The sequence below is a fragment of the Halichoerus grypus genome, chromosome 8 (assembly GCF_964656455.1).
Source record: "Halichoerus grypus chromosome 8, mHalGry1.hap1.1, whole genome shotgun sequence".
Classification (NCBI taxonomy): Eukaryota; Metazoa; Chordata; class Mammalia; order Carnivora; family Phocidae; genus Halichoerus; species Halichoerus grypus.
This window is the reverse complement of record NC_135719.1, coordinates 61,208,166-61,220,537: the sequence shown is the minus strand read 5'-3', so window position 1 is coordinate 61,220,537 and position 12,372 is coordinate 61,208,166. Positions and strand designations below refer to the sequence as shown.

The window sequence follows — 12,372 nt, the reverse complement described above, 5'->3', positions numbered from 1 at the left end:
GCACACTCCCTACCAGATTAGGCAGAAGACTTGCACAGCAGCCTACACAAAGCCACACATTTGGATGTACTTAACATCATTTATTTGGTGATGGAGTCTTTTCAGTATCTGCCACTCCGATTTAGCTCTTGACCTGAGAATACTCCTCAGTTTGGAAGAACCATTCCTAAACAGAAAGGATGCAGTCTAAGAATTGAAGGCACCCAGCTATCCAGTGAACTGGATCAAAACTCTTCTCTGCCAGGACAACAGACTGCGGTTGTGTGTGTGTGTGTGTGTGTAATGACTCCTTGACACTACCCTGGTCCTATCTCCTGGAATCTTATCCCTACCCATTCTCCTCAACACCCCCCACACACCATGCACACAAATATGCACACTACTTCATTAGGGACATCACCTCACAAGTGCTCGGCGAGTCCAGTGTTTATGGTTCTAAACAAGAGTGTGGTCTTTAAAAAGAAATGCAGTGATATTTTATGAGTGTTTGATATGGGTTCTCTTCCCTTTTCCAGGAAAAACAGAAGCCTATTTGGAAGCCATCAGAAAAAATATTGAATGGTTGAAGAAACACAACAAAAAAGGAAATAAAGAAGGTAAAGATTTAGTATGGTTGTAAATTGCCAATTTCACCCATTTGTCAGGGTTCTTGTTAAATGAAGTTTCTCACAATCAAACTTGTCCAAAAAGACTCCAGGATGAAGGAATGCCGATGCAGGAATAGAATCTCCATTTCTCTTATTTTTCAAAGCAGCCTCTCAAGCAAAGGCCTTTTCTTTGACATTTTCTTTGACATTTTATTATGAAAAATGTCAAACAAAAGTAGAGAGAATAGTATAATGGATCCCCATGTATCCGTCGACCACCTCCAATAATTATCAACATTTTTTCCTTTCCTTGGAGAATTTAAAAAAAAATTTTTAATTTTTACTTATTTTTTTGAGAAGGTGGGGAGGCAAGGGAGGGGTAGAAAGAGAGGGAGAAAGAGAATCCTAAGCAGAATCCTAAGAGAATCCGAGCAACGTGGAGCCCAACACGGAGCTCGATCTCATGACTCTGAGATCATGATCTGAGCTGAAATCAAGAGCCAAACACTTAACTGACTGAGCCACCCAGGTGCCCCTCCTTGGAGTATTTTAAACAAAGGCATTTTTGACCACATATTAGGTGTACCCTGTAGTCACAAAAGCTGTCACTCACTTAAAACAAAACACAGAACAAGACTGTTCTGTTCTGAGTACCACAGATGTGAAAATGGAAGCTGCAGCCTCCCCCTGCCCTCCCTGGCCCCCCAAGGAGCTGCCAGCATCACTCAAGCTACAGTTGGCCCTGCTCAGGGCTATCACAGACAGGTGAAGCGGTGCAAAGGAGGGGAGCCCATCTCTTTACAGGGAGGGGTAGCACTGGGAGAAACGTCTGCAGGAAAGCCTTTGCTGGAAAGCTAAGTGATGAGAGAGGGGGGCAGGGGAACACTGCGTGCCAAGACATAAAGGGACAAAAGAGAGTCATGCTTTCTGGGAACTGGAGCCACTCGGTTTCCCAGGAACACTGGGTGTCTGCGGGGAGGTGGGTAGCAGCCAGATCAGGAAGGAGCTTGTGCACTCTGCAAAGGAGGTAAGATTTAGCCAGAAGAGCCTAAATTAGGGCTTAATTAGTTTAGGAACTGAGAAATCGATCTGGCAGCAGTGTGGTTACAGACGGGAGAAATAAGACCCCAGAGGATTGGACAGAGATGGGAGGCAAGGATCTGGAGCAGAAATGATGGAGCTTAAACCAAGGCAAGGCAGAGGAAATAAAGAAGGGAGAAGCTTGAGAGCAACGTGGAGACAGAGGAGTCCACTATGACTCCCAGGTGTCTGGCTGAGCAGTTGCCAAGTGATGCTTTTAAAATAAGATGAGCGGTGTTTTCAAACTTGAACGTGCATTCAGATCACCTGTGGAGCTCCTCAGGCTCTCGATGCCCAGGTCGCTTCTCAGGACCGCTAAATCAGACACTCAAGAGGAATGACACAGGCGTCAGTATTTTTAACCCCCCTCGCCCATGATTCCACTGTGTAGCCAAGTTTGAGAATCACTGAGAGCACAGTGGGAGAAAGAGGTATTTTTAGCCCCTCTTTAACCTGTGATCTTGTTAAATTGAGTGAGATGGAAACAATTACCAACTCTTTGCACATATTTTATTTTATTTGGTTCAAAATGATGTGAATTTCCAGGCTGTCAGTTCCATTCAAATTCACATGAACCATATTTCATCAAATCTGTCATTGATTGAAAAAGGCACCATTATTTCATACACCACTAAGGAAGAAAAATTATAACGTGCCATCAGTGACTGTGAAGACTTTAAAATAAAAAAAATGTTGATCTTAGAATCAGTGTAATATCGTAGGCGCCAGAATGCATTCTGAAACCAATGTTAATTTTATGGTCCAACAATTCGGAGTACTTATGTTCTTTCTTTTCCTGATTAACATGAATCAGACTCCTGGTCATAACCAACCACATCCTACAATTTAATTTTCCACTTCCAGAAAAGGGAGGTCCGTGTGATGTGATACTGAGGAGGAAGAAAAAACTTTATGTACCCTTAAAAATAAAGTCTGTACTTTTTAAAAGGTGAATCACAGCCCTTTTCTCTTTTGAGCGTAACAACCTTAAAACCTTCTTAAGGTTAGCAAGGTGGCTCCTGACTTGTGTGATCTAACAGGCAGCCAATGGCCTTTCTTCTGCACCATGCTCATTTTCCCAGGGCACACAGTGACAGCTATGTTTTAACGATACAGTTTTTCCATTTCAAAAGAAAGCAAAGTATTTTCCTGTGTGTGCATTCAAATCCCCCACACCTCTTCACATCTGCCTTTGGGCTGCCTTTCGTCCCACTAAAGACGTTGACCCTGCAACCAGTTCGGGAGAGCCAGTATTAATCCGAACCAGCGATCATCAAGAGGCGCCTCTTTGTGCCCTCCGAGTCAGTCAGGAATCTGCTGGTGAGGTGCGCGCAAAATGTCTGTTCGGCACGACTCTGTTTTGTCCTGACAGTAAGGGAAAATGAAAGGGAACAACAATAACAAAAACCCCAGGCGCTTACTGAATATTGGTTCTACACCTGTTAGTTGCTTCATGTTCCCCACTTCAAGGCCGTAGATGGCCAAAGCAGAGACTACAGACCGGCGTTCAGAACCTGACTCTGCCCTTACCCAAGCGAGTGACTTACCTCTGTCCTGTTTCTTTGTCTCTGAGATGGGGTTACTAATGCTTACCTCATGGAGTTCCGTGAGGAGCAAGTCAGATGACAGTTGTAAAGTGCCCAGAGCTGACAGTTGTCTCTTTAATCTTCATGGCCAAGCCCTAATGAGAACAAATGCCTTTCTTCGTGGAGAGGAAACGGGTTTTCTCTAAGCCTCAGCTCACTTGATACAATAAACACCTGGCGCCTACAGCAATGTTCTTTATAGTTTTCCTTTCACAGGTGCTCTGAGCTTTTGTTCCCCACTCTCTCCCTTTTTTTGTCCTTTGCAAACTGACAGAAGGCAAGGCTCTGTTCCAGAGGCTGCTGTAGCCAAGGTGAACGGCACTGTCCTCAAGGAACTCAGCCTCAGGCAACTCAAAATCTGGGGGGGGGGCGTTTCCCCAAGTACGCTGGGGTGTAGAAGACCCACATGTCCCACCCTGTGAGATGTGAGTCATAAATTTTGGTACCACCGTAGGATGCATTGTATATAGCCATTAAAAGCGGTGTTTCTGAAGAATATTGATGCTCACTGGGTAAAGTGAAAGGAGCTTGTTAATAAGGTTGTATATATACTGTGCAATCCTGGGTTGAGAGACATATATTTGAAAAGCGAAAAAAGTAGAATAAAAAACCAACTGTGGTTATTTATGATTACTAGAATTCAGGTGATTTAAATTTTATTTCCATGTTTCTGTATTTTCCATTTTTTAAAACAATAAGCATCAAGGGAGGATGTGGGTTTTCTTTAAGCCTTCAGAAAAATGCCACAGGCAGCGTCCTTACTTGGTTATCTCTGTTTTTGATGGGTGGTTTGATGGTTTACACAGGTTTTTTGTTTAAGTAGGACAGAAGAGCCATAAAGAGGTTTCTCTAAAAAAAAAAAAGCTCCATGCATATAATTTTTTTTGCTCCTTGCATATAATTCAGATACTATGAAAAATCATGGTAATTCTTAATTTGGAAAAAAATAGTGGGCTGTCACATCAACAGTGACTTAACCTGTATAACAATTGCAGAAAACCAAAACACCTGGTTCTGTTTGTAACTCTTACTATCCGTATGATCCTGAACAAGGTACTTAAGCTTTAGGATCTTGTTATCCTAATGTGATTCCCGGACCAGCAGAATCAACATCTCCTGGAAACTTATTTAACATGCTGAATCTGGAGCTCCACCTCAGACCTACTGAAAACAAACCTGCAAGAGCCCCTGGTGATTGGTATAAACATTAAGTTTGCAAAGCCCTGGTCTATGAGCCTGTTCCTTCCATGGTCAAATGAGGGTGGTACTCCCCACTTGAACACCTTGCAGGGGTGATGATGGACAGCAAATGAGATAATATCACACACATAAACATGATTTTAAACTCTAAAGACTGAACAAATGCCAAGATCTAATATGTTTTCCAATGTGAAAAGCGGGGATGGAATGGTATTTGTGTTGTTGCATTAAAAGCTTCTTAGTTAATGGTCGTCACTGTAATGGGATGTCTCTTTCCGGATTGTTGCTCATGATACGCTAACGATCTTTTCTAGATTATGACCTTTCAAAGATGAGGGACTTCATCAACCAACAAGCGGATGCTTATGTGGAGAAAGGCATCCTTGATAAAGAAGAAGCTGATGCCATCAAGCGTATCTACAGCAGTCTGTAAAAATGGCAGAAGATCCAGGAGTCTTTAGACTGTTTCAGTAAACATAGCTTAAAACACTTCTAATTCTGTCATTAAAGTTATTTGACCCAAGGATTATTAGAAAGTGATGAAATTGCAGTAGTTAACCTTTTAGAAGTGATAAACATAGCTTTCTTGCCATAAAAACTGTCTGAAAAGTAAAGTTGTATGTAAGCGGCGGTTTTGCATATAGAATCCTTATTTCCTTTTAGATTTACATTTTATAATCAGAGATATGTTGCTTTGGAAAGCCTGTCATGGATAGAACTTAAAATTGAAGCTTCTTCCCGCTGTGTCACACCCACAGGCACCCGCCTGAAGAATTAGGGGGTTCTGTTTTCAAGGCATGCTGGGTACCAAAGCACCTCATAGAATATGTCTGTTACAAGATGTTGTTTTCACTACCAGTTCCCTTTGGGGAGTTAAAATAAATTAACATTTCCTCAAAGCCTCTCTAGCTTAAAGGATAACTCTCTGCTTTTTTGGCTGTTCCTGCTGGCTCTTTATCAGGCCCAGTGGTGCAAAAAGGAACCTGAAAGATAAGCATAGGATTTGCTGGATTCATCAACAATTTCTCCTGACATCTGACATTTCCAGACATTGAGTTTGTTTATTAGTAGGAATAACTGTGTGCTCTCCAAGGAGAAAAATGAGGTCATAAACACTACAGAAGCAAAGTAAAAATGTCTGCCAGACCTGAGTTATCTAAACTGAATTTAATCCAGGCCAAGGTATTCTCAACAGAGAGCAAGAGGGCCAAGCAGTAGTGCAGAAATAGAGAAAACAGTCATTCCCTTCTTTGTGGACCAAAGCTGGTAAACGAGCTTTCCTGGAAGAAAAGGTTAATGAACTTAGGGTCTCTGCAACTCCTCTTCCTCAGCTGCCGTCGCAAACACAGCCCTGGAAGCAACACACAGTGGCCCAAGGTCCTCCTGAAATGGTAATGGGCAATGCTCCCAAACCAAAGAATGCTTTGAAAATGCATTATTCAGCATAAAGTGATAACATATTTTTCTATCTATTTCAGCTGGAAATCTTAAAAATAATATAATGCTTTGTATATTAGCTCTCATGACTTCAAACGGCCTTCTGATACTTGTCTTGAATGCTCCTACTTGGTATCTACTTTTTGGCGAGGGCTGGGGAATGTATAGGGACAACGTTAAGAGGTTATTTTTCACAGGGAGGAAACCACTGCTGCTCCTCCCCATCCTCTCTAGAGTTGTAAAAATAAACAAAACGCAAAGCCTGACACCCACACAAACTAAACTCAGTATGTTCTAGAAAAGCCAGTACTCCCTGGTGAGCAGTAAGAGGGAACTAAAAACACCTATGCCCAGATTATCCTTGCCAAACACAGTGAGTCAGATCATTTTAACGTCATCTTTGATAACACGACCTACTCCTTCACCCAAGTCCTACAGTCCAAACAGGCTGCTTGTACATCAGGGAAAAAAAAAGTCTCGCTGCAATTAAAGCATTTTATCTATTCACCTTTCTATAATCTATCTAGATACCTATGCAGTCTATTTTTAAGTAAGACATTTATTTAGGGAGTTTATTGTAGTTTTCTGACACACAGATATCCATTAGCTCCCAGCAGTAGCCAAGAAAAAAGAAAAGGGAGATCATCGGCCCTGTTTTAGAAATGAGTAAACTGGTTCACAAGAAGAAGGGCACAGAGTGTGCTCAAACTCAGATGGCCAAGAAGTGGTTAAAAGTGGGCCTCGGACCCGGTTTCTTGTGGCTCAGTCCACTCCTCCGAGGCAGTACTAAAGTACTCTGGTCCAAAACAGTTCAACTGTGGCCACAACAAATCCAGAGTTTTTAATAACGTGAAGGACAGAGATGTCTTGGCCAGAAAGTGGTAAGAGTAGACCTTAGGCAACAAAGAAATACTCAGAAGAATATTTTTAAGATTGTGGTCTGAATTTTACATTTCTGCTTATATTACATCTTTTGGATAGCATTTTTGGATTTATGTCTTTTGGATTACTCTCAAATCTCAGATGATGTTAAACAGCATGATAACTTTACATTCTTTGAAAGTTCCTGTGCCTCCAAGAGAGGCCTAGACCTTGTCTTATATACACAACGGTTTCCCTTCCTTTTTTGTTTTCTTTTTGTTTTCTCCTCTTCCAACTAACTCCCCAGAGTCAGGTAGCAGCAAAGTATGATCAAGAGATCACCCTATATCAGAGACGGTAACAGCATGAGAAAAAAACCAACACATCAGGGAGTATGTATGTTATGAATAAACAAGAAATTCAAGACAAGGGCAGATGACTAGTGTTTCCCATGCATGCACCTGTTGGTCACTCTCAAGGGCTGGAGATGTGCAGTTCTGATTCTATAAGCTCTGCTGCATTGATGTCTAAGGGCACCTGTTTCCTGCTTAATGGAAGACCTGAAGGAGGGAGATGGGGAAGAGAAAATGAAGGGAGAGTCCTGTTTGCCCCACGGAAAGCAGATTCCTTGGGGGTGTAGGGGAGGGATAAATATGGGGAATTTTTGTGGAAGCTTAAAGATTTCTTTAACCTGGTACTTGAATAAAAACTGAGACCAAAAAAAGTTTAACTGTAAATAATATTTTGCTTAAGATTTATGTCTGTAACCTGTACATATGAAAAGAGACAAATTATGTAAATAAAAACTTAACCCTCAATTCAAATGAGCACAGTGCCTACGAAGCACTCTTTATAAAGTGACTTAATGAAATCTAAACTAGAATTCACCAATGTGTCATAATTTCTCCTTCTGATCATATTCTATGTTCATACCATATCTCAAACATACCAGGTCAAATATTATGAAAATGCAAAGGTTACTAATACCCATAATGATTTGCTTTTAGATTATTGAAACTTTTTCAAAATTCCAATTATAATAATAAAAGCAATTAAAATGGAGAAGCTGTCACCATTTAAAAAGTAATTTAAAAATCAACTTTATTTTTCCATTTGTTGAAAAAATTGAAGACTCAAATATGAAAACATAGTTTATTTTCTCATTCAGGCTTTTGTAGTTTATTTTTACAAAATAGCAGACAAAATTTGGTTCTTTATATTAATACAGAATATGTAATACATATCGAAATATATATATATAGCACTTAAGTTATAAACACATAGCAAAATCAGTATCACTTAAACAGCAACCATGTATTTCACATAATTATGATTTCTCAGAAGATCAACATCGTTTTCAGCTTGAATATGTATATAGTCTTTGATGCTTTATGTTAACTAGTATTTACAAAACTAGTCTAAAAACTACCATCACCTACAAAAGTGATGAGCTTTAGGATATAATTTTGCTCTCATGCCATAATAAAGACTTAAAATTATAGAAAGCCAGAGGGAAATAATCACTTCAGTGCAATTGCAGTAGGTAGAACTACTAAATTGTGATTTAACGATGTATGCTTTTGAATCTTCAGTTGGTGGTTTCTTTATGATTCAACCATCTCTTAATCCAGGTTAGATTATCACCCCTGATCATCTAACTGTGATAGAGGGAAGTTGCATAGGGGCTTTCTTCATCTCTGAAAAAAAGAAATTCAGCATAAATCAGTGTTTAAAAACACTATTCAGAAAACTAATATGTATACTTATTATATACCTTAATATCCACTTGCCAAAGAAGGGCAGGAGTATATCAATTTATAATATTTTGCATGTCCTGGAAGTTGTATGAAATGCAAATACTCATTAGGGTGTACCTTATTTTTTTTTTTTTTTTAAAGATTTTATTTATTTATTTGAGAGAGAGAATGAGATAGAGAGAGAGAGAGCATGAGAGGAGGGAGGGTCAGAGGGCGAAGCAGGCTCCCCACTGAGCAGGGAGCCCGATGCGGGACTCGATCCCGGGACTCCAGGATCATGACCTGAGCTGAAGGCAGTCGCTTAACCAACTGAGCCACCCAGGCGCCCTGGGGTGTACCTTATTATCTGCATTTTATTGGCAACTCAATTATTGGAATAAAGAAGGGTACTTGTAAAAAAAGAATATATATATTCTTATATATTTACATTTTTCTATTACATTTAAATAAAACATATTGAATTATAAAATGATTATATTCATATTTGTTTTTATTTTTTATATTCTACCTTTTCCTCGAAAGGACTTGATGTGCCTACAACAAAAAGCATAAATATAATAAGATGAATTAGATAGAAATAAAAAATCAGGACTAAGGAAAGGAGAACAGTATGAATACATTAACCATAAAAAATACTGTAGTAGTTGAACTGAACATCAGTTTTAGTTGCTAGCTTCCCAGTAGCCAGGGCAAAAAAGGAAACCAATAGCTTGTGCCATTCTTGGATTCATAAAGGAAAAAGAAAATCAATTCTGTAGGAGAGAAAAAGATTTGCCCTAGTACCAAATTAAAGAGCAGAGAAAAAAGCTCACATGAAAAACACCCAGTAACAAATAACGGACACTGTCTTTGACAAATTGCATTAGGATCACAAGGATTCCCCAGGGTAGTCCTTCCTCTGACGGGATAAACGAGACGTTTCTGCTTGGCTGCTATCCAGAATTGCTCGCTGGACAGTTACACTACTAAACCCAAGAAACTTTTTATAATAAATAACAGAGACAACAGGTAAAGCCCTATGCAGAATGCAGGAGCTCTTTTTACACTTCATATATTGAAAATGACTTTCTAGAATTAAAATATAGTTTTTAAAGGAAAAGGAAAAAGTAGGAAAGAGAAGAGCAAAGGAGAAAACAAAACACAACAAAACCTTAGCCAAGCAAGGACATCATAAGAGTAATTTATTCAGCCTCTGACATTATACCAGCATATTTTTACCTGCTCTCTTCTTTTAGTTTCTTGACTGCCTGCGTTGACAACTTAATCTGCAAGTCTAGTCTCTGCAGGAAATCTCTAGCTGACACTTCTTCAGGCTGTATGGGCTGAACATTGGATTCTTGAGGACTGGGAGGAGAAAGGTCTTCCCCAGCTGCTACCGGCTCTTCTTCCTGAGAAAAACTGCTACCAACAGTTTCATTTTCTGGAGAATCTATTGAGTTAAGTCCATTAAACAACAGAGCCTTCTCTGATATAATTGGGATGTTCAAAGTTTTCTTCAGAAATATACAGTCACTGGTAAACAGTTTATTTGCCCTTTTAATCTGCTCCATCTAAAATATAAAAAAGGAAATACAGAATTATATATAAATAAATCCATTAGTGGGGTTTATTACACAACCAGAACTAAAAATATCCAGGCTCAGAATATGTGCAATGCTTTCTCTGGATTCGAGATTCTTAATTTGGGTTTAGTCACTTCCCCAGGTACTCCTGGTTATTTCAAGAGTTGTCAGGAAATTGTTTCCCAACTTTAAAAAAGGAAAAACGAATTTTCCCCCACTATAATATTTCCCCTACAAGGCAGCTTTTACCAAGAAGCCTTAAATCCCTGAAGTTTTAGCTTATCTAATAAATTCTATTCTTGTTTTAACATTTCTATTATTTGATTTAAAAAAAAACTAGTACTGTTATTTTACTTACGGGGTGCTTCCCTTGTCTCTGGAATTGTATTTGGTAAATATAATGGATACAGGAGCCGGTACAGGGATAAATACAACGAGCATTTGCAAAAATGGTGTAGACTGGGGCTGCAGGCATTAAGAAAGACCTCACAGAGAAGGTGGGGTTCTGATTTTGATTCTTTTAATTTTAGATGGGCCTCGAAGAAGGGGTAGAAGCAGTACAGGTAAGGAAAGGAGGTGTGGAGCACATTACATACATTATCTCATATTTCCTACCCTATGGAGCAGGCATTTGAAGATCCACTTCACAAATAAAAGAAACAAAACTCAGAGAGACTGTGGACCATGGAACCATCATACACTGGCAGATGAAGCAGCTGGAATTTAATACAGTTTCTATACCCTCAATCTCTTTCCCAGCCTGTGGATGCCTCCCGCAGAGCGCAGAGATGGGGATGGGAGGTGGGGGTGGAAAGGGAGAATGGAAAGGGAGAATGGAATCTACACACGGGGTCTCATTTAACCTCCACAACAGTTCTGCCATCCAGATACTGTCACCCCCTTTTTGCAAATGAAGAAATGGAGACTCCAGAGAGGTAAGTGGCATGCCTAAGTCCCCAACGCTGTGAGCGCGGACAGGACTCAACGTGCGCTGGCTCCCGGCGCGCCGGAGAACCGCGTGCGCGTGCGCCCCCCAGCCGCGCTCCTGGTGTCTGCCCACCTGTCCGCCCGCGAGCCCGGGCACTGCCCCGCGCTGGGCTCCGCACGTGCCCCGCGCCATCTCAGTCTCTGCACAGCTCCTTCTGCTGAGGCAGGGGACCGAGACGGTTTGGTAAGAGAGCTGAGCGCGCAGGCTTGGGAATCTGACAGGCCTGGTTTCAAATCCCAGCTCCGCCAACACCAACCGTCTCCACGTGAGCTGGTTCCTCCTTTCCCTCAGCCTGTAGCCTCGTGTGTAAAATAGGTGTCACCCACCCTTCACAGGGTTGTCTCACATCCTTGCATAGAGGAGACAGAGGTAGGTAGGTAAGTAGGCAGACAGACACAGATAGGAAATCTATGAGAGAAAGAATATTTAGCAGAGCACCTGGCAGCTGATGATACTACTATTTTCCAATGAAGAAATTAACGCACACACAGATGACTGATTTGACCAAGTGCCTACGGCTCTTTAAATGTGTGAGCTGGAGGGGCGCCTGGGTAACTCAGTCGGTTAAGCGTCTGCCTTCGGCTCAGGTCAGGATCTCAAGGGTCCTGGGATCGAGCCCCGCGTTGGGCTCCCTGCTCAGCGTTGGGTTCAGCGGGGAGTCTGCTTCTCCCTGTCCCTCTGCCCCTCTCCCCTCATGCTCGTGCGCACTCTCTCTCTAATAAATAAGAATCTAAAACAATTAAAATAAATGTGTGATCTGGGATTTCTGTCTGACTCTGAAGTCCATACAACACCAGGATAAAAGTGCATGACTAATGGGACCAAATTATGGGATCCTTTAATGCCAAATTGTGAGTGAAACAATTAGATTTCTACATCAAAGAGCCTGAAAAACAGTAGTCGATTAATAAATGAACCCTGTATCTCCTGATTTCTTACTATAAGCTGAATCTATACAAATGGTACACTTAAAGCTTTCTTTTTTTTTTCTTTTAAAGATACTACATTAAGTATCTTTTGTGTAGAGTGGGGTGGTCTTTTGTGTTCTAGTTTCTGATTAAAAGAGAGAAGGTAAGGGTGAGGAAGAGAGGCATGAATAGGCAGGTGCATTTAGGAGACAAAACTAAAAATCTGAAAATCCTAAGTATCTCTGGTCTGGTTCAGGCTTCGATTTAAGAGATTTAAATAACCATAGCAGGTTATTTAATTTAATTAAATAAAGAGATTTAAATAACCATAGCAGGTTCAGGTACACTCTACTCTGCCTTTAATACCCCCTCCCTTTTTTTTTTTAACAGCTAGCATCTACCTCCT

The 12,372-nt window shown here is 40.7% G+C and overlaps 2 protein-coding genes across 6 annotated transcripts in view; one reads left to right on the top strand and one right to left on the bottom strand.

The window, feature by feature from the left end:
- The window catches only part of SCG3 (secretogranin III), a 32,560-nt gene extending 27,207 nt beyond the window's left edge, over positions 1-5,353 (top strand). For both annotated transcript variants that reach the window (XM_036116627.2, XM_036116628.2), the window contains exons 11-12: positions 516-596; positions 4,768-5,353. In XM_036116627.2, the coding sequence (XP_035972520.1) occupies positions 516-596; positions 4,768-4,886 (200 nt within the window). In that variant the 3' untranslated portion in view covers positions 4,887-5,353. The remainder of the gene's footprint in view (positions 1-515; positions 597-4,767) is intronic.
- A 2,536-nt stretch (positions 5,354-7,889) lies between these two features.
- Positions 7,890-12,372, bottom strand: part of LYSMD2 (LysM domain containing 2) — a 34,919-nt gene continuing 30,436 nt past the window's right edge. For 3 of the 4 annotated variants that reach the window (XM_036116636.2, XM_036116638.2, XM_036116637.2), the window contains 2 exons: positions 9,727-10,058; positions 7,890-8,448 (listed from right to left, as the gene is read on the bottom strand). In XM_036116636.2, coding sequence (XP_035972529.1) covers positions 8,406-8,448; positions 9,727-10,058 — 375 coding nt within the window. In that variant the 3' untranslated portion in view covers positions 7,890-8,405. Of the gene's footprint in view, positions 8,449-9,726; positions 10,059-11,186; positions 11,408-12,372 lie in introns of those variants that run through there. The other variant, XR_004924913.2, reaches the window with a different exon arrangement.